Source organism: Aplidium turbinatum, chromosome 10, assembly GCF_918807975.1.
Source record: "Aplidium turbinatum chromosome 10, kaAplTurb1.1, whole genome shotgun sequence".
Lineage (NCBI taxonomy): Eukaryota > Metazoa > Chordata > Ascidiacea > Aplousobranchia > Polyclinidae > Aplidium > Aplidium turbinatum.
The window spans coordinates 17,886,869-17,909,354 of NC_137481.1; the positions used below are offsets into that span (position 1 = coordinate 17,886,869).

The following is a 22,486-nucleotide window of genomic DNA, read 5'->3' on the forward strand; positions in this document are numbered from 1 at the left end:
AACGTTGATCTTGTTCGACTCAGCATGTTTATGCTTGTCCACCACTAACCTCGAATTAAATTTGACCTGGATATTGAAATCAAGACGTCAGTTTCATCCTTCACATCCTTCACAAGTGTTTAATTTTTTCTCACAAAACACTCGGTATTTTGACTTAACCTGCATATAGAATTGCCTTGTTGCGCAGTATATAAAATTGCTTTGTTAGACAGCAACGAATTTGTTTTGAACGAACAATCATTTTTATTGTGTACAGATGCAAAAACATTAGGCTACAATACAGTCCATAAAGCAAAAGTTAAGCCCACAGCAGATCTCTCACATAGGCTAAGCTACGGTATTCAAAAAGTTTATTTCTAAAAGACGTCCGATTTTGCTAAACTTTCGGAAAGTGACATTGTGCACTACTCCAAATTGGCTTCTTCGACCATCTTTTCTAATGCGGCTTCAACCTCTCTTCTTGCGACTTGCTCGTCTGCAAAAATAAATCAATTTCAAAATTGTGGTTTACACAAGAAGAATGATCCACAATTGCAAGAAGGAAGAATTGCATGCATGCTTCTGATTTAAGTTTCTTGCATGCAAGAAGCTAAATTAGCTTATTTTTAATTGCTTTATTCATAAATAGGCTAATATTCTAAACTTAAGCTACAATACATAAGTAAAAAACCATGCAACATTGTACACTATTTTCAACTCTTGCTGTTGCAATTCTTTTGTCTAAACTTTTGCCTTTGGACATAAAAAAAAAGTGGCCTCATACTTGATGTCAGGCGGCGGGGATAAGAAGATAAAGTTCTCATTTACTAAGCCTCAGTGATTGCCCAGTTTGTTTGTCTAGGGCGCCTTTAGCAACTACGTCAGCCAATTTGTTACGCCCTGGGTAGAGGTGAGCATTTCTTTTTGAACAATCGGCTTACGCTAGGGCTCCAACCAGGATCGCATAATAGGAAAGCGCTCGCTTTTCGAAAATTTGGCGTCACATGTCAGCACTGAAAAAGCTGATCATCAAAGCAGCTCACATGCTGATTAATTATTAAAAGTCACAATTTTTTTCAAAATAAAATCCAGGACGTAGGACTAAAATGTATCTTGGCCATGTAAATGAAAAACAACTTTGTTGTCACAAGCTCATTCCATGGAAGATTAGTCGGCAGCAGTGGCCGAGTGGTTATCGCGTTGGGCTCGCAGTCGAGAGCCTGCACGTTCGACTCCAGCCACCCGCACTTGCTGTTGTTTCTCTGGGCAAGAAACTTTACGATAATTGCCTCTACCCAGTGATCGATTTCGAGTAATGGGTAGTACCAAATTTAAGTCATAAGTAGAGTAGACAACCGGAAACAGACATTGCCGTCGGCTGCAGCGTGGGTCAGGTGTATGTCGGAAGGCGTACACCGATGTATAGCGCTCAAGTCCGCTTTCCCGCAATGCAGGATAAAGATAAACAAATAAACAAAAGAGCCAATGGATTGCCTTTCAAGCTTATTCTAGGTAGCTTATTTCTCGTCTAGAAAGCACACGAATTATGTTATTTCAATGCAACATACTGTGCATTCTAACAAAGTAAAAATTGCAATACCAAGATAGTCGCATACCACAACAACAACATCTGAGCAAACATATCGGTCGTGTTGGTTGTAACTACTAGATTTGCTATATATCATGCTATTGAATGGATTTCATTTATTAGAATAGCACTTTCGATTACCTAACTCTTTTTCTGGTATTGGTTTTTCCGCTGGTTCTTCATAGCATGCTAAAGTATTCCTTTGGGAATTAGGAACTCTTGTCCCTTTAACTTCTCGTCCATCCGGATTTAAGACACACCAACAGTCATCCCAATAACATTGCATTGAAGAAAATGTACCATCATCATCACAAGATGGAATGAATGGCCCATCTTGTACTTTCCCACTCAAAGCCAAGCCTTCTTCTCTTTGGCTTTGACATTCAGTCAACTCGACTACATCTTCCTCTGGTTCTATATGTTCAGGCGGAAATTCCGTCGGTTCCACTGGTTCAGGATTTTCTGAACAATTTTCATATGAATATCATCATAAAAACAGAAAACTTTGTTGCTTTCTTGTTTTTGTTTTTACAAATTTGTGCAAGCTTTGGTATGGATCGAAAACAATTTACCATTATTTATGCTAACATTTTTTCGGCCAGATACTTCATACGCAGCTGAATGTTATTCAACATAACCATATTACCAAGATTTAACCAGATTTTTACATAACCAAAGTTGGACTTGCTAATTGCCGATTTTTTTTTTGTTTGAAACGTGCAACAAATGACAATAACATCTCTGCCGGTACGCTGTACCAAAGAGTTTTAGCACAGCAGTAGGCTACAGCACATCTGATATGGTCATCGAGAGAAACACTGCCTTTGTTTACCACAAATACAAATGTAGGCCACCGCATCTATAAGCAATCAGTTCAACTTCAAAGTCAATAAGTCCTTTTCTAAAACAAGAATATTTCTGCACAGCTCACAGAAAGCAGACTTTTCCTTTTTGATTATTGCTAAGCCTTAGTCAGTTTTTGCCGACAAGGCACAAAACAATGCAATTCTCTTAAAAATAAAAACAAGAAAATTAAAAATGCAAAAAAAAAAATAGGACATTTGAGCATTTATGAGGGTCCTCAGGGGACAATTTGTTTTTCTCGTCAAAAGAAGACAAATCTTCTTATAAGAGGACGTAAGGTAGCCTTAACGTATGCTATCAATGGAGTAAATCAGATAGTTTTTGGTTTTCTTGATCTGCTCTAGTTACCTGCGCATTCACACAATTCACATCCATTTTCATTAACAGCGAGTTCTCCTGGGCATTCGAGCATTTCTTTTGTGCAACCATGAAGAGGACAAGGAAGAGGTTTTTCAATTACACCAGCATCTGAATTGCAATATCATGACATCATTCTGACATATAGTCTTTTAATTAACTATTTATGTTACAACAATAGCAGCATTTAATCCACGTAGCCTACGTTTGGAAAATGACTAATTGACTATGTGCATTTTTGGTGAATGTGCTAATCGTAGGCCTAATGAATGCCGAGATCACAGTTTTAAATAAATGAAATAAAACAATATAAAACAAAATTACATTAAAACATTGAGAAAATAAATAGGCTATTGTTTGTTAAAAAAATTGTATCAAAAAAAAAAAGATAGGGATAATAGTATGTACTCTAAAACTAATTTGTGACATCAAAGTTGTAACGCATTTTGGAATCAAAGATATAACATACGATGCAATTCAAATACCTTCGCATTCGCATAGTTCGCATCCATTTTCACTCCTAGCAAGCCCTGTTGGACATTTCAACATTTCAGCAGTGCAACTGTGCAATGGACAAGGAACGTCTGGAGTTTCAGCAAGATTATTTGCCTCACTTCCTCCTTCACATGAGATCTCACATTCTTTTTGAGTCTGCGAAGCGGTATCAAGGTAAACGTGAAAATATACTTTAGCCAAGTGGTTCTCAAACTTTTTCAAAAATTTTATTTAATGATCCCCTTGCGATTTTTTTAATGACTCACCGTCCAACATAAAATTAAGACAAATTCGCAAGAAAACGGCAAATAGCCTGATCATTTATTTGTTACATGCGATTAGGAATTCACTTGTCAATGAGATGGGTACAGGACTGCACGTGCACCTGTTTGGGTGTTATCAGTTCATCCATGTTAGGTTGTGTTTTGCACAACGCAATCATATCATGCATCACATCCGACCTGTTTCAAGCTTTTGTTTTGATAGTGATTTGTGTTGAAAAAAACTGTTTCACATTCGTAAGTTGTTGGAAATAGAATAAGCAATTTTAGAGTCATCTATGCAATGTCAGGATAAGACTGAGCAATTTCAACCCAAAAATCGCAACACATCCCCCAGAAAATGGGTTTTGCATCAATATCATTCATCAAACCAATAAACTATTCTTTATTTAAGTTGTCTTCCGAAGAAAGCTTGCTACCATTACTTCCAAGTGGATTGTTGATAAAACTATTTGAAGATCATGTAGGTTGGGAAAGTAGGCCTAATGGCAAATTTTATCTCCATGAATGGAAACGTGAGATAGCTTGGTAAAGAAAGGTAGAGCAGAGTCCAATTGCTATTGGGCCTATGTCATCAACAAAAAAGGCTGTTCACCACTCAATCTGCCTTAATAAAGATGATGTGAAAAGGCGACTGTCTGGAGGAAGAGAAAGAAAAGATAAAGTTTGCTGCTTGGATATTACAAGCACATCTAAAAGATTAAGAAAAAAACTTATCGCGTATTTTCGGAAGTGCTTCGCAGTCCCTGAATAATTGCTTCGCAAACCACTACAAAGGCCGCGAATCCCATTTTGAGAACCACTGCTTTAGTCGTCATTTCAGCAATGGAAATATTATGTAGGTCATTGCATCTAAATGAAATACTGAGACTACAAACCTCAAAGTTGTTTTTGTTGCCATGGCATCCTCCATACACAAACTTCTTGCATTTATTTGCAGCTCGATCAAAGTAATATCGTGTGTGAGTTGCTCTGCATGGACCGGCATCGGGAATCAACAAGCAAATGCCTCTGCACAAACATAGAAAAATTAAATACTACTTTCAGTATTATAGGTTACTGTCAGGGCCAGATTTAAAGATAAAAAGACCCTTAGCTATTCCTCTTTTAAGGCTTCCAACTTGCATCCTAACAGCTATAGAGACGAATATATCAAACAACCACCAATGCGATAGTAAATTTGAAATTCTACAAATAGGCTATATTTGTGTAAACGCTTTTAAATAATATAGTTTTGCTAGTAAATTAAATTTGTTGTACCACTGACATACAAAACAACTACAAAAACACCACAGTGTTAAACCCGTTGAATTTACTTTGTTTTGTAGGCTATGCCGTTTTTAAATTCACGTGACACATCTTAAATTTTACGGCCCTAAATCTTGAGACCTTAGAATTCTTTCCAGTCTAATGGTAAATCCGGCACTGGTTACTGCGTTCACAGCGAAATGTTGCACAAGCAAGCTTTTACTTCAAACAACTAATTATTTTTTTGTAATTTGTAGCAAACTAGCTCTAATTGTGTATTAAAACAGTACCTGGGTTTTAAATCAAAAAAGACATTACTGATCCTAACGTAGGTTATTTCAAATTTGCAAGTGGCAAAACAAGGTTGGTAAAATGGTCATAAATATGTTTTACTCACTTGTTGGTTGGTTCGGATGAACGAGTTTTTGCACTAAATTCTGCAAAAACAACATTACAAGTTAAGTTATATGAGGTGGCATAGGCTATAGGCGACAACTGCTAACATTTTGATTTCGTGTGGATATTTTGTTCTAAATTAGGGCTACTCAACTGGTGGACCGCGGTTCGAATCCGGACCTTCTGGGTGTTGATGGTGGATCTAGAGATTTTGGAAGAATAACCTCATTGCCACTTTTCAGGGTTTCTTTAAACAGATTTGTACTGGGAGAAAGCAATTTTTATTGTGATTATCCTAGTTGCTGGGGGGCTTCGACTCCTAGACTCCCAAACACTTTCTCAGAAATTTAAGTTGAGTTACATTTTACCTAAAAAGTGGTTTAGTGGTTTGGTACATATAGTTTAACTTTTGTGGTTACGTGTGAAATAACTTATTAACCGGACCGCTAAAAATATTCAATTTGTCAAACTGGACCTTTGTTAAGAATAGTTGAGTAACCCTGTTCCAAATAATTCAATTTATGTCTACTTAATGATATAAAATGATAGGCTATATTTGTTTGATAGTCTGACGTCAGATTTTGATTTACTATATAGCCTATAAATAGCCTGCTTCTGCTTTGCAATTTTTATCATATTGACAAAACTACAGTAAAATAAAGGTTAATCATAAAAGTGTCGATTTTGGTAAAATACCCTTGGCACAGAGGTAAACCCAATTAAAAAAAGCTGTGGCAGTCAAAGGGTTTTAAATGAAAATGTCTGTAACGGACAAACAATATTTCATTCCGAATTTGTACATATCAATTTCTGTACCACCTAAATAAGGAACATTAACAGCATGTATTTGTTTATTTGTTTCTCTAAAATTATGCAGCATCATTATAAAAGCTATACCTGCGCATTCACACAATTCACATCCATTTTCATTAACAGCGAGTTCTCCTGGACATTCGAGCATTTCTTTGGTGCAACCATGAAGAGGACAAGGAATTGGTTTTTCTACCACACCAGAATCTAAAATAGAGTTTAAGGTAAGGGTTTCATACTCAGTCACTGAGCCTCGGCCAGGAAGATAATAGCCTTAAGCCTTCGGCTCTGGTCCCCAGCATAGCTTGGTCATCAGACTCTTTCTTTCGGCCGCCCCTTTCCTTCAGCAATTACGGCCATTCAATTTAGGTTATTACATCCAGGGTAGAGATGAGCGTTGTTTTAAAAAATGAGCTTTATGCGAGTGTCGAACCAGGATCGCTTAAATTTAACAAAAAGCCTATTGTGGCTTACTAAACATAACCGTAGGTTGGTTTTGAATCTTTATCCTCTTACTGACAAAGCCTTGATTGGTTATTCCTGGTAGTTTCGCATACTTGTAGAGGCTCTTGACACAGGGCCGGTTACCGAGATTGGCAGAGTGAAGTTTTTCGATTGTTGAAGTGTTGTTGCCGGAAAATTATTCCATTCACTAGAAGCAGTCCTGAAAATGCGTTGCTCAAGCGCACACCCCGAGAGTCGAACTTGCGCTGGGGTCTTGAACCGAGCGCGTAACCACTGAGCTATCGGGGTGGACGGGGTGGACGGGGTGGAACCGTATATGCAATAGCAGGAACATAGAGTAGCCTACTCTCTAACACTGAGACAAATGTTCTTTTTTCTCCTACCAATAGAATGTTTCGGTTTGTTTTCATGTGTCCACCTACAGGTCTGAGGTAAAATGAATGCTGGCGATCGCAGCTTTAAGTAATGAATGGAAGTTGTAGTAAATTATTTGAACATTGCAAATTTGCAGTTGAAAAACTGTTTCTAAAAAATGATAATTTGAGTTACGCTGGCATGACGGTTACTTATTGGCGATAGATGGCAATTGGTATAACTGCAAAAACAATATTATAAATATGTTGATTTTGTGTGGATGTTTTTTTCTAATTAATTCAGTCTATGTCTATTTAATGATATGTTATGATAGGCTATTTGTTTGATAAACTGAAGTCAGATATCAGATTTAATGTATTACTATAGCCTATTTCCGCTTTGAATTTTGAGCAGATTGACAAAACTGCAGTGAAATAAAAGTGAAGTGAGAATGTCCGCAACAAACAAATAATTTTTTATTCCAAATTAGTACATATCAATTTCTGTACGACCTAAACAAGGAACATTAACAGCATGTATTTGTTTGTTTGTTTCAAATAATCTACTGAGATATGTTTTAACAAGGCAATTTATTGTTGTTACAATGTTAGTTCCTTCACAATACTACTTTGGTAAATATGTGTATGTATTCTTAATAATCGTGGCTTACTAACCATAACAATGCATGCAGTAGCAGCAACATAGCCTACAGTAGCCTATACTCTCTAACACTGCCACAAGTGTTCTTTTTCTTCTACCAATAGAACGTTTCATTTTGTTTTCATGTGTTCACCTACAGGCCTGAAGTAAAATGAATGCTGGCGATCACAGTTTTAAGTAATGAATGGAAGTTGTAGTAAATTATTTGGACACTGCAGTTGAAAAACTGTTTCTAAAGAATGATGGAGTTACGCTGGCATGACTCTGCGTTGAGCAATGCATGATTCGAAGCTTTTCTATGAAATGTTAACAGTAGGCTATAACAAACGATGCAAATCAAATACCTTCGCACTCGCATAGTTCGCATCCATTTTCACTCCTGGCAAGCCCTGTTGGACATTTCAACATTTCAGCAGTGCAACTGTGCAATGGACAAGGAACGTCTGGAGATTCAGCAAGATTATTTGCCTCACTTCCTCCTTCACATGAGATCTCACATTCTTTTTGGGTCTGCGAAGCGGTATCAAAGTAAATGTGAAAAAACGTTAGTCATATTAGCAATGGAAATATTTGTCAGCTATTGTATCTAAATGAAATACTGAGACTACCAACCTCAAAGTTGTTTTTGTTACCATGGCATCCTCCATACACAAACTTCTTGCATTTATTTGCAGCTCGATCAAAGTAATATCGTGTGTGAGTTGCTCTGCATGGACCGGCATCGGGAATCAACAAGCAAATGCCTCTGCGCAAAAACATTGAAAAAATTAAATTATACTTTCAATATTATAGGTTAATGCGCTCACAGCGAAATTGTTGCATAAGCAAGCTTTCATTTCAAACAACAATTTTTTTACAATTTGCAATCGAGTAGCTCTAATTGTGCAGTAACAGTAGTTGAGTTCTAAACCAAAAAAGACCCTAAGAAGCCTAACGTAGGCTACTTAAAACTTGAAAGTTGTAAAACAAAGTTAGTAAAATGGTCATACATATGTTTTACTCACTTGTTGGTTGGTTCGGATGAACGAGTTTTTGCACTAAATTCTGCAAAGAACAACACTTCAAGTTAAGTTATATGAAGTGACATATGCTATTGGCGATAACTGCAAAAACAATATTATAAATATCTTGATTTTGTGTGGATATTTTGTTTTAACTGATTCAATATATGTCTATTTAATAATATCAAATGATACGTTATATTTATTGGTAGACTGATGTCAGATATCAGATTTACTGTACAGGCTGTTTCCACTTTGCAATTTTTAGCTTATTGACCAAACTGCAGTAAAGTAAAAGTTAAGTGAGAATGTTTGTAACGAACAAACAAATTTTTATTCCCAATTAGTACAAATCAATTTCTGTACGACCTGAATAAGGAATATTAACAGCATGTATTTGTTTGTTTGTTTCAAATAATCTACTGAGATATGTTTTAACAAGGCAATTTATTGTTGTTACAATGTTAGTTCCTTCACAATACTACTTTGGTAAATATGTGTATGTATTCTTAATAATCGTGGCTTACTAACCATAACAATGCATGCAGTAGCAGCAACATAGCCTACAGTAGCCTATACTCTCTAACACTGCCACAAGTGTTCTTTTTCTTCTACCAATAGAACGTTTCATTTTGTTTTCATGTGTTCACCTACAGGCCTGAAGTAAAATGAATGCTGGCGATCACAGTTTTAAGTAATGAATGGAAGTTGTAGTAAATTATTTGGACACTGCAGTTGAAAAACTGTTTCTAAAGAATGATGGAGTTACGCTGGCATGACTCTGCGTTGAGCAATGCATGATTCGAAGCTTTTCTATGAAATGTTAACAGTAGGCTATAACAAACGATGCAAATCAAATACCTTCGCACTCGCATAGTTCGCATCCATTTTCACTCCTGGCAAGCCCTGTTGGACATTTCAACATTTCAGCAGTGCAACTGTGCAATGGACAAGGAACGTCTGGAGATTCAGCAAGATTATTTGCCTCACTTCCTCCTTCACATGAGATCTCACATTCTTTTTGGGTCTGCGAAGCGGTATCAAAGTAAATGTGAAAAAACGTTAGTCATATTAGCAATGGAAATATTTGTCAGCTATTGTATCTAAATGAAATACTGAGACTACCAACCTCAAAGTTGTTTTTGTTACCATGGCATCCTCCATACACAAACTTCTTGCATTTATTTGCAGCTCGATCAAAGTAATATCGTGTGTGAGTTGCTCTGCATGGACCGGCATCGGGAATCAACAAGCAAATGCCTCTGCGCAAAAACATTGAAAAAATTAAATTATACTTTCAATATTATAGGTTAATGCGCTCACAGCGAAATTGTTGCATAAGCAAGCTTTCATTTCAAACAACAATTTTTTTACAATTTGCAATCGAGTAGCTCTAATTGTGCAGTAACAGTAGTTGAGTTCTAAACCAAAAAAGACCCTAAGAAGCCTAACGTAGGCTACTTAAAACTTGAAAGTTGTAAAACAAAGTTAGTAAAATGGTCATACATATGTTTTACTCACTTGTTGGTTGGTTCGGATGAACGAGTTTTTGCACTAAATTCTGCAAAGAACAACACTTCAAGTTAAGTTATATGAAGTGACATATGCTATTGGCGATAACTGCAAAAACAATATTATAAATATCTTGATTTTGTGTGGATATTTTGTTTTAACTGATTCAATATATGTCTATTTAATAATATCAAATGATACGTTATATTTATTGGTAGACTGATGTCAGATATCAGATTTACTGTACAGGCTGTTTCCACTTTGCAATTTTTAGCTTATTGACCAAACTGCAGTAAAGTAAAAGTTAAGTGAGAATGTTTGTAACGAACAAACAAATTTTTATTCCCAATTAGTACAAATCAATTTCTGTACGACCTGAATAAGGAATATTAAAAGCATGTGTTTGTTTCTCTAAAATTATGCAGGATTATTATAAAAGCTACCTGCGCATTCACACAATTCACATCCATTTTCATTAACAGCCAGTTCTCCTGGGCATTCGAGCATTTCTTTGGTGCAACTATGAAGAGGACAAGGAATTGGTTTTTCTATAACACCAGAATCTAAAACAGAATTTAAGGTAAAGGTTTCACACTCATTCACTGAGCCTCGACCAAGAAGATAATAGTCTCAAGCTTTCGGCACTAGTCATACTATGGTCACCAGCTTCTTTTTTTCGGCTGCCATTTCCTTCAGCAATTACGCTCACTCAATTTAAGCTAATACATTTAGGGTAGAGATGAGCGTTGTTTTAAAAAATGAGCTGCATGCGAGTGTCGAACCAGGATCGCATTATTGGAAAGTGAGCGCCTTATCTGCTGCGCCATAAAATAAAAAGTACAACAAAACAAGACATGTAGGCTACTTAAATTTAACAAATAGCCTACTGAGTTGTGTTGTAACAAGGCAATTTATTGTAACAATGTCAGTTCCTTCACAATACTACTTTGGTAAATATGTGTATATGTGTATGTATTCTTATTAATCGTGGCTTATTAAACATAACAGTGCATGCAGTAGCAGCAACACACAGTAGCCTATACTCTCTAACACTGAGACAAATGCTCTTTTTCTTCTACCAATAGAAAGTTTCATTTTTGTTTTCATGCGTTCACCTACAGGCTTGAGGTAAGATGAATGCTGGCGATCACAGTTTTAAGTAATGAATGGAAGTTGTAGTAAATTATTTGGATACTGCAGTTGAAAAACTGTTTCTAAAGAATGATAATTGGAGTTACCCTGGCATGACTCTGCGTTGAGCAATGCATGAATCAAAGCTTTTCTATGAAATATTAACAGTATAACACACGATGCAATTCAAATACCTTCGCATTCGCATAGTTCGCATCCATTTTCACTCCTGGCAAGCTCTGTTGAACATTTCAACATTTCAGCGGTGCAACTGTGCAATGGACAAGGAACGTCTGGAGATTCAGCAAGATTATTTGCCTCACTTCCTCCTTCACATGAGATCTCACATTCTTTTTGGGTCTGCAAAGCGGAATCAATAATAACGTGAAATAATACTTTAGTCATTTTAACAATGGAAATATTATGTCAGCTATTGTATCTAAATGAAATAGGCTACTGAGACTACAAACCTCAAAGTTGTTTTTGTTGCCATGGCATCCTCCATACACAAACTTCTTGCATTTATTTGCAGCTCGATCAAAGTAATATCGTGTGTGAGTTGCTCTGCATGGACCGGCATCGGGAATCAACAAGCAAATGCCTCTGCGCAAAAACATTGAAAAAATTAGATTATAATTTCAATATTATAGGTTAATGCGCTCACAGCGAAATTGTTGCATAAGCAAGCTTTCATTTCAAACAACAATTTTTTTACAATTTGCAACAAAGTAGCTGCGTAATTGTGCAGTAACAGTAGTTGAGTTCTAAACCAAAAAAGACCCTAAGAAGCCTAACGTAGGCTACTTAAAACTTGCAAGTTGTAAAACAAGGTTAGTAAAATGATCATACATATGTTTTACTCACTTGTTGGTTGGTTCGGATGAACGAGTTTTTGCACTAAATTCTGCAAAGAACAACACTTCAAGTTAAGTTATATGAAGTGACATATGCTATTGGCGATAACTGCAAAAACAATATTATAAATATCTTGATTTTGTGTGGATATTTTGTTTTAACTGATTCAATATATGTCTATTTAATAATATCAAATGATACGTTATATTTATTGGTAGACTGAAGTCAGATATCAGATTTACTGTACAGGCTGTTTCCGCTTTGCAATTTTTAGCTTATTGACCAAACTGCAGTAAAATAAAAGTTAAGTGAGAATGTTTGTAACGAACAAACAAATTTTTATTCCCAATTAGTACAAATCAATTTCTGTACGACCTGAATAAGGAATATTAAAAGCATGTGTTTGTTTCTCTAAAATTATGCAGGATTATTATAAAAGCTACCTGCGCATTCACACAATTCACATCCATTTTCATTAACAGCCAGTTCTCCTGGGCATTCGAGCATTTCTTTGGTGCAACTATGAAGAGGGCAAGGAATTGGTTTTTCTATAACACCAGAATCTAAAACAGAATTTAAGGTAAAGGTTTCACACTCATTCACTGAGCCTCGACCAAGAAGATAATAGTCTCAAGCTTTCGGCACTAGTCATAGTATGGTCACCAGCTTCTTTTTTTCGGCTGCCATTTTCTTCAGCAGTTACGCTCACTCAATTTAGGCCAATACATTTAGGGTAGAGATGAGCGTTGTTTTAAAAAATGAGCTTCATGCGAGTGTCGAATCAGGATTGCATTATTGGAAAGTGAGCGCCTTATCTGCTGCGCCATAAAATAAAAAGTACAACAAAACAAGATATGTAGGCTACTTAAATTTAACAAATAGCCTACTGAGTTGTGTTGTAACAATGTTAGTTCCTTCACAATACTACTTTGGTAAATATGTGTATGTATTCTTATTAATTGTGGCTTATTAAACATAACGATATATGCAATAGCAGGAACATACAGTACTCTCTGAAAATAATGTTTTCAACACTGAGACAAATGTTCTTTTTCTTCTACCAATAGAAAGTTTCATTTTTGTTTTCATGTGTTCACCTACAGTCTACAGGCTTGAGGTAAAATGAATGCTGGCGATCACAGTTTTAAGTAATGAATGGAAGTTGTAGTAAATTATTTGGATACTGCAGTTGAAAAACTGTTTCTAAAGAATGATAATTTGAGTTACGCTGGCATGACTCTGTATTGAGCAATGCATTATTCAAAGCTTTGCTATGAAATATTAACAGTATAACAAACAATGCAATTCAAATACCTTCACACTCGCATAGTTCGCATCCATTTTCACTCCTAGCAAGCCCTGTTGGACATTTCAGCATTGCAGCAGTGCAGCTGTGCAATGGACAAGGAACGTCTGGAGATTCAGCAAGATTATTTGCCTCACTTCCTCCTTCACATGAGATCTCACATTCTTTTTGGGTCTGCGAAGCGAAATCAATATAAACGTGAAAATATACTTTCGTCATTTTAATATTGGAAATGTTTGTCGACTATTGCATCTAAATGAAATACTGAGACTACAAACCTCAAAGTTGTTTTTGTTGCCATGGCATCCTCCATACACAAACTTCTTGCATTGATTTGCAGATCGGTCAAAGTAATATCGTGTGTGAGTTGCTCTGCATGGACCGGCATCGGGAATCAACAAGCAAATGCCTCTGCGCAAAAACAATATTGGCAGCGTTTGATAATATTGTTGAAGTTGTAGATCTACTATGTGCATCTATTTAATCATTAGCTAAAATGTTTTATCCAACGCATGTTTTAGATTTAGAATATAATTTAATTTTAAGTTTACTCGCTATTTGGAAATATAGAAGACTTTGTTGATTAAAAGCTGAGGTTATTTTAGTAATTTTGGCTTTAAAGGGTGGTGAATTTAAAACCATGTTGATAAAAATGACTAAAGTAGGCTACTTTAAATGAAAATTTAAGTAGACACAGCAGTATTACAGCCAAAGTTTTTGTCTTGTATAAACTTTACTAATGTGCAACGTAACTCTACTCCTTTGCTGCAGTGGTAAAAAGAGTGTGTTGCAAATGCTCATGCAACATATTTTTGAGATAGAAATACTTGCATTGGCATGGTTTGTCTTACGGAACAGGAGATTGATAATTACCCGGCGTTTCGCATCGAAACAAAAATAGAATGACCATACCCAACAAAATGTAATTGTAAGTTGAAAACGTTCAGTGCAATGAGATTGAAGAGTAAGGTTTTAATCAATTGATACATTGTTAAAATTTCATATAAAGTGGTTATAAAACAAAATAATTCAATGTAAATTTTGGATTTAGTAACCAGATAGAGAGAGAGAGAGAGAGAGTGAGAGAGTGAAAGTGAAAGTGAAAGAGAAAGAAAAAGAGAAACAGAAAGAGAGAAAGAGAGAATATCAGAAACTTATAAGCATAAAAAGACGACATCAGAAATCAGAAACTGTAAGCACTAAAAAACTTTTGCCTCAAGGATTTAATATTTTATTGGATTTTTTATGCGTCCATTTTTAAATGAATTTCAATGCAGAAACAGTTTTTCTGTCAAAATTACGTAACATGCGCAAAGTCATCAATCAGTTAGTATTGCTTATGTTTTGTTTGTGTTTTTAACAAAACGAAAAGTTTTTGACTTACTTATTGGTAGATTCTGAAGCTCGTGCATGGACGGCAAACTCTTCATCAATGTCTATGAAAAATATTGCTTGTTAACTACAATACATTTGAAAAAGGACAAAATGTCAACAAGCTGTAGCCTATATGTAGGGTTACATCAAATACTGTTCTTATAGCTACCCTTAATGAGAGCATTCTGATGATCCCAATTAGGGAGCAACATGTTGCAAAGGTTTTTAAGTGACTAGAAACAACGTTTGACATATATCGCCCTGCTTTGCTTAGCCTTTTTGCTTGAAATTGAGCATTTTTTTAGTGTTAATAGTATTTATTGTTTTATATACAAATGTAATTGATTAAACTACCATTCAACGTTTTATAGGCAGAGAAAACTTTTTCTCGAACCCTAGAAAATTTCATGATCACATCACCACCATCATGAAATTTTCTAGGGTTCGAGAAAAAGTTTTCTCTGCCTATAAAACATTGAATGGTAGTTTAATCAATTATTTCTGAAAGTTTCTTGGTTTCATATTATCTGAATATACTGTACAAATGTATATACAATTTGATTAATTTAACGTAGTTGAAGCGCATTTTGTCTTAAACTAAAGCGCATAAAATCCATCGATGTGACGTTTGTTGGGCCCACCTGCACACTGGCACAGTTCACATCCATTTTTATTTCGAGCCAATTCTCCAGGGCACTCCAATATCTCCTTAGTGCAGGCATGAGCTGGGCAAGGGATTGGTTTCTCAATGACTCCTCCTTCTTCTACATGTGACAAAGTGTTAAATTCAAATAACGAAGTCTGCCTAATTGTATTATTTTGAGAAAAAAACTTGAAAAACTTAAATCGACATAATCAGTTATTTACCCAAGAAAATTTAATATAACGCAGCACACTCACATTGAGATGATTGAATCTGTTAAAATGTTATTGCGATGCTATATTTATATTTCAGCAAACTTGCTCACAAGCCATCTTTATGCAATAAGAAATTTAATGAAATAGTATACTGTATAATCCGTTGTATAGCCTAAGTAAAAACAAGTTAGTTTTGTCTGACATTAATATTTTTAGCTTTATTGAAACACCTGCTATTTTAAAGTCACATCACATTCCATAACACAAAAATAATCAAAAAACATATTTTGTTTCTTCACAAAAAATGAACTGCATGCTGACTGCATCAGAGGATAATTAATAGCAGATGTTCAAGAAAGTAAATTGAACGTTTTTCTTTGTTCAACTTCAACTACAAGATCTCATAAACCCTGATAGGAAGACATTGCACTGGTTGCAACAATTGGGAGATGTAGCCTGAATTACTGCCTCATAAGCAAGAAGAAAAACTACAAAAAGAGATTCAAAGACCGTTGAGAGAACAACTTAGGTCCGGTACCATTGAAATACTCTGGCCTAAAAAAACAACAGTTCTTTCAGAAGTTAAAAAACGACACCTCTCGAAACAAATCATCAAAAAAAGAGACAGTTTGTCCAGAAAGGCAGTTTTCTCATGACTTTAGCAAAATATACATGATTAAAATTTTAAAAAGAATGAGTACCATACAAAGTAAACCAATTCATTGCACCAAGATTTTGAACACAAGAAAATAACTACATAAGCACAAGGATTTGAAAAAAGAAAGCAGACCAAAGTGATGATGCAAAAACAGCTTAAAAATGAATTGGAAATGATAAAATTGAGAAAGGAAGACGGTGATGCCTAACATAGAATACAGAAGAAAAATGAAAAGCGATCCACACCAGCAATCCAATCTAAATTGGAAACAGCCTAATGTCAGTAGAAGAAACTAAAATTGATTAGCATGAAAATATTTAATTATGTCAGCCAAAAACAAACTAGGCTACAAGAAAGCGCATTGTAACAAACCTGCACATTCACACAACTCGCATCCGTTTTCATTTAAGGCAAGACCAGTTCCTTCGGGGCAACTTAATATTTCGGCAGTGCAAGAATGAAAAAGACATGGTACTTTTTCTGGTGAGGAAGCAGGTGCTTTTGACTTTGTCAAAAAGTAATTACATGTTCTTTGGCATTCTTCCAGTTTCTGAAATTATATCATCTTAACTTAGCATGTATAACCTACGTTTGTGCCAATTACGTTTTGAAGCTAAGTTTTACCATAAAAAAGCTTAAAACAAGGTACAACAGGCATGGAATCATCAAGGTAATACCGCAGGCTACTCGGTTGCCTTTTCATACATCTGCCCTGACACTACTTGCTCTGTAAGGCCTGAGAGCAACGCGTAGGCTATCTGCCATAGATACAGCGCTAAGTAAAACAGACATTACTAAATCGAATCAGAAGTATGAAATTATCGACGTTTATTTCTTAAATACTATATAGAATACAGTAGATCAGCCAATATGAACTCGAACTCCCTATTTGAGACGTGCACGACATAGTAAAATACTAGCCATGTTTAATAGCTATTGTTTATCATCTGCAGTGATCAGTGATTGCAAAATTTTCAAAAAGAAGATTTTGACATCATAAGTTCGTCTTTGCCTATGCTATAGTCGGTATGAAAAGTTTTACAGTTCACTGCAACGGCGCAAGCATGCAGCAGCAATTCCGGTTTTTGAAATGTGAAAGTTTTGTAACAAACGTATCACCTCAAAGTTATTCTTGTTTCCTTGGCATCCTCCATAAAGAAACTTCTGGCATCGATTGGAGGCACGATCAAAATAATAGCGAACTAAAGCAGCTTTACATGGGCCAGCATCGGGAATAAGCAAACATGAACCTCTGAAAAACAAAAATCAATAGGTTATGAGCCCACTGCTGTTTATAGTCCACTGTCATATTTTATATTGTAACAAGCTATAGGGATTTCATTTGGCATCATAAAACAAACTTAGGTTGTAGTTGGAAAGTTGTGTTCAAATTTGCCATAAAATTTCATTTCGAAATTGTTTTGCTGACATGGCTTTCAAATATAACATAGCCAGTTGTAAGTAACTTTTATTTATTAAATGATTGCATTTTGTACGATACAGTTAGGCTATAGCCTATTACATAATATTTAACATGAACCAAGAAATATAAAATCTATCCACTTACTTATCTCCTACATCTTCAGCTCTTTTTGTTTGTTTTGTGTGTTTTACATTAAAGCCAAGGTCTACTGGAACTGGAATATCTGAAAAACCAAAATGATAGGAAGTTATAGTCTATAAATATCCTGCCTTCTGTATAGTAGGTTATGCTTATAAATATAGCATTGTTTCACCTCCAACATGCCTTGCTTTTAGTTCCTTATAACAACCTGTAAAAACCTATCACGAAACAAGCCTAAAATGGTGACTTCTTGTGTCTGTAAACCACAAGACATACTCTACATTTTATTTTTTGAAATATTTTTAGTGAACTAATTAAATTTTAATTATGCTTATGTTTCTAAACAAATTCAATGCAAATGGCTCATTTGAAGACAAAGCGAAATAGCTTGGTCAAGGTTACATACGTAACAAAAGAAAGGAAATTGTCTAATTCCCCAATCAAGCAGTGCTGTTTACAGTAAAGGACGACATGCATTAGATCAGTGGTTCTCAACCTTTTTGTCTTGGCAGACCGCTTTCGGTGCCTTCGAAGCGGTCGCGGACTCCTAAAAAATTTCATCTGAAATTTTGGTATATCACGTCTCTTAATGGAATCAAATGTTTCATAAGTTTCGAAGCAACACACGCTTAGAAGAATTTGCTGAACTCGCGACGCACTTATGACGATTGATGAAATTGACGAAGTTATTTTGACAAACAGGATCAAACGTTGGTACTGTTTGTGTTAGTTTAATGTTTTTCTACAAATTTTATCAAAAATTAATAGAAATTTCGCTATCTTGACAAAGAATTTCTCCCTTTTTGATTTATAATCAATATTTCGTTCTTGGCATCACAGTCTTGACAAAACTGTAAGTGCTGATGGACTCCTAACTAACGTTTGTATTTCTAAGTTAAGCATTGATCAACAATCCGCTGTCTCAAAAGATAAGTTGAGCATAGCCTCATTAAAAGATTTAACTCATTAGATGATTTTTTTAGTTAGGAAACGAAACCTTAATTGTGCGATATCCTTTGAAGTTTCAAACGACGCACCAGTGCGTTGCAACGTACAGTCTGAGAATCACTGTAGCTAGTGAAAGCACAACCCATTTTTAAATTTTGTAATTTATCAATTAGGCTACGCTGCAAACTTTGAAACTTTCAAGGACCTCCTGAAATCGCTGCGCGGACCTTAGTGGAGAACAAGGGCATTAGATTTAGATCACAATGGATAAATAGTATGCCGCACAAGTCACGTCATAATTCGAAGGTTTTGCTCAACTTCGTGTTTTGTTGTTTATTTTTAATCTTCTGGAAAAAGTTTTAAAGAACTTTGTGAAATTTTTCAAACTTTTTTACACCAAGCTTTGATTTTATTCTGAAGAGCTCCCCCGAGATAGCATTATTTTCTTACCTTCAGCACATTCGCAAGTTGAACATCCATGCGCGTTCAGCTTAAGCCTTTTGCATCCCATCAGCTCAGCTGTGCATGCATGGAAGGTACAAGGGTGATCTTCAGAGCCCGCTTTCTACAACGACAACACTCAGTGACAATTATCTCAGTTCTGTCGATTGATCGGAAACTGTGAGTAATTTATCTCAGGCTTGATTCTCTTATTCAAAGCGTTTTCATTGAAATACAACGGGCCTACATTTTACGACACAAAACTAGGTTATAATCCAAATAGTTTTGCTAAGTAGCCTATACTTACTTCATGCTCGTTGTCAGTGATAATTGCATCGAGCTGAAAATGAATTTTAAAATAAAAAATTACTCTACAGCAATGTAGTGAGACTTTAATAGGTAGCCATGGGCCTTGGCTGGGAAGTAAGTTTGATGAAGTAATAATTCAACAGATGTCAAGGAAATATTACGCAATTGGGATTATAAACTTGTCATGTAAAGTCTTTGTCAAAATACGACGTTCACATTTTGAATCAATGGAAAGTTATTTTCAATAATAAAACTTCAACTTAGTCATGTGTTTGTTACGGGTGATCAACAAAAAGTATACAGAGATAGCGCGCGTATATATCGTTAAATAATGCAACCAGCACACTCTTCGATGATAGAATATTTCATGTACTTTATGGGTTCAAATGTAAAGATAAAAGGCAGTAAAATACTGTAATGTAATAAAATACTTTAAAACGACTGTAAACACAAATGGTCTATAAAAACCACAGTAATGCTAAATAAAACTTGTCCATAAAAAAGAAAAGAATGAAAAGATCCTCTTTGATATTATTTCATTATTGCATCGTTAAACTGAATATCTGAAAAATTATATGTGTATAGCCTAAAAGCTGATGGAGGTTATTTGGTATAGCCTAACTAGCCAAGTTATGCTTGTTTCAACATCTAAAAAATTGATAAAACTCTCGGTCAATTACTAGATAAGTTGACTTACTGCATCACGAAGCTCAATCACCTGCAAAAATTGAGTTTCAATTTAACATGAGATACGAGCTGATTACAAAGCAGTGGAACAATAACGTATCAACTTAAGGAAGACATTGACAAAACATTTTGTTTAAAACTTTTACTTTGACATTCATTTCGATTGATTTAGTAAATAATTATTATCACTTATATTTAAAATTGCTTATATCGTCACAAACGCGCTTGCTTGGTCACTTACTTTTTCTTTCGAGTCACTTTTTGCTGAAGAAAACCCTATAAAATAAATGTATAGTTGACAACCAATAGCTTACGTTTCAAAAACAAAACTTTCCGAATAAACTCGTTTATGGTTTAATTAATTAACTTTCAATGTTTCAATGGTATTTAACTTCACTAGTGTCCTTTTGATACACTTTTTTGAAATGAAAATATGTTTTGTGGTGTTGGTTTCGAATTGCTCGTGAGGGAATGTCATCCCTTCGACTGAAAATGAATTTGTCATCTAGAATGGTCTTTAGCTTATGATAATAAAAGTAATTTTTCAGTATTTTTCATTATTTTTTACACAATCGTACAAATAAATGTTACGATGATAATGATATCTGCAAGCATTTTATTATCACGAATAACTTTCGATACCAAACGGAATCATTTTGTGACCCCGTTAGAAAATTAAAAGGACGGACCAGGACACAGTTTGAAAGCCTGTTGTGTGGAGAATAGATAATGAGCTTGACGTGGGATATTGTACAGTACAGTGAAAAGAACAAACTATTTTACTATAAAATAATATATAAAATAAGAAAAACAAGGAGATTTAAGAAAATTGGAAAACATACTTTTCTTGTCAAATTATTACAATGCTACTTTTTCAATAGAGTTATCAGTAGCGGATCCAGGAGATATTGGTTACACTTCTCTCTCTTGTTAAAATGCAAACAAGGGAAAAAAAACAGCAATTTTTTTCAGGTTTTGCAAAAAATCTATCCTTCGCTTTGCTCAATCATAAAAGAAGTAGCCTAATGCTATTTTTATAAGTAAATCAACCTCATTTAGCAACATAAAGTTAGCAAACGGAAAAAGCGTCCGATGTTTTTATTTCTTTCGAATATTGAGATTATAATTAAAACAGCGGCAGGCGTAGCCCACCTTAAACGTTATCAAAAAATAAATGTTTGAAATCCCGATTTTCACTTGTCAGTAAAAATATAGTTTTGAACTGTAAATTCCACTTTGAAATCAAAGATTTGCATCTAACGTTTATGGAAACCAAACTTTAATTTGAAGATTGTGGTTATTTGACATAAAGTGTAAATCTAAAACAAGAACGATTTTTGGAGTCAAAACCACTTCAAAAAGCAATCTAATAAAGACAGAATTTGTCGAATTTTTCTGGAGCAAGCTTCCAGACCCTTTGTTTATTTATTATTATTACTTCAAACGAATATATTATCTGTTCATCTCAAACAATTTTGCTATGATTGAAACTCTAGTGCCTCCAATTTTAGATTTTTGATCCGCTACTGAACGTTATTAAGCAATGTCTACAATGCAATACCTGCAATGGTAACTAGTACCAGAACTGTAGTGAGTAATTGTTTCATTTCAACCAACTTCAACTCAGAATAACCGTCTTCCTTCTACAAGTTCGATAATGAAACTAAATACCGATCCTTAACACCAGACATACATTTATAGGCCTTGTCAGATATAGTCGTCATAGGCATTGTTTGCTTTGCGTGATTTTATCATGTCTGCGTTTAGATTACCTTTCCTTCGGAGGTGAGTTATTTTACCATGATTTTTGTTTGCTCGGTCAACCCATGGGGCCCCGGTAGTTGTTACCAAGAAAGCAAACGGTGACTTTCAACTAATGATCGTTAAGTTCGCATAGTTTTTTGATTCCTTAATGTCTAACCTTTTTGTTTGCACCCGTTATCCGGTCGTAAATGTTTTGCTGCAGTTTCAGACAATCTTTGTAGACAAAGATAATTTTCGGCCAAGAGTGATTAACCTTGTTAGCTTAAGACGCCAAGTAGGTTACAATAAAAATACCAAAAACTGTTCAAGAAGCAGTGTGTTTGACCATCATCATAAGCTTGAATGTTCACAAAGTCTTTAACATTTTATCTGCACGTTTTTATATCATACCAAACAGAGAATCATCGTCAAACAAATCTAGAGGTCATATGATAATGTTTCAAAATCATTTGCACAAGGTGGTAACCCTAGTGAGCTAAAATCAGGTCAGCTTCTAAAATAATAAACCTTTAGGTTGCTAGCTTGCGCAAAAAGTTTGGAGAATAGGCTGCTTAATTTTATCTCCTAACTTCTTCAGAAAC

At 35.1% G+C, this 22,486-nt stretch overlaps 1 protein-coding gene across 4 annotated transcripts; it reads right to left on the bottom strand.

Moving 5' to 3' along the window:
* Window positions 1–225: 225 nt before the first annotated feature.
* On the bottom strand, window positions 226–21,799 carry LOC145778136 (papilin-like). Of its 4 annotated transcripts, none has more exons than XM_082589559.1 (30): window positions 21,703–21,799; window positions 20,383–20,417; window positions 20,152–20,172; window positions 19,453–19,485; window positions 19,155–19,269; window positions 17,760–17,838; window positions 17,312–17,444; window positions 16,565–16,742; window positions 15,318–15,437; window positions 14,687–14,738; window positions 13,581–13,713; window positions 13,311–13,476; window positions 12,440–12,559; window positions 12,006–12,045; window positions 11,612–11,744; window positions 11,336–11,501; window positions 10,454–10,573; window positions 10,020–10,059; window positions 9,628–9,760; window positions 9,360–9,525; window positions 8,502–8,541; window positions 8,110–8,242; window positions 7,842–8,007; window positions 6,106–6,225; window positions 5,210–5,249; window positions 4,443–4,575; window positions 3,274–3,439; window positions 2,780–2,899; window positions 1,709–2,029; window positions 226–475 (listed from the first exon to the last, which is right to left on the bottom strand). In XM_082589559.1, exons 1-30 carry the CDS (start codon window positions 21,746–21,748, stop codon window positions 405–407), a joined length of 3,339 nt encoding a protein of 1,112 aa, XP_082445685.1. In that variant the 5' UTR covers window positions 21,749–21,799; the 3' UTR covers window positions 226–404. The 4 variants fall into 4 exon arrangements, with proteins under 4 accessions (XP_082445685.1, XP_082445684.1, XP_082445686.1 ...); XM_082589558.1 differs by having other exon boundaries at window positions 15,318–15,440; XM_082589560.1 differs by lacking the exon at window positions 6,106–6,225 and having other exon boundaries at window positions 15,318–15,440.
* Between the last annotated feature and the right edge of the window lie 687 nt (window positions 21,800–22,486).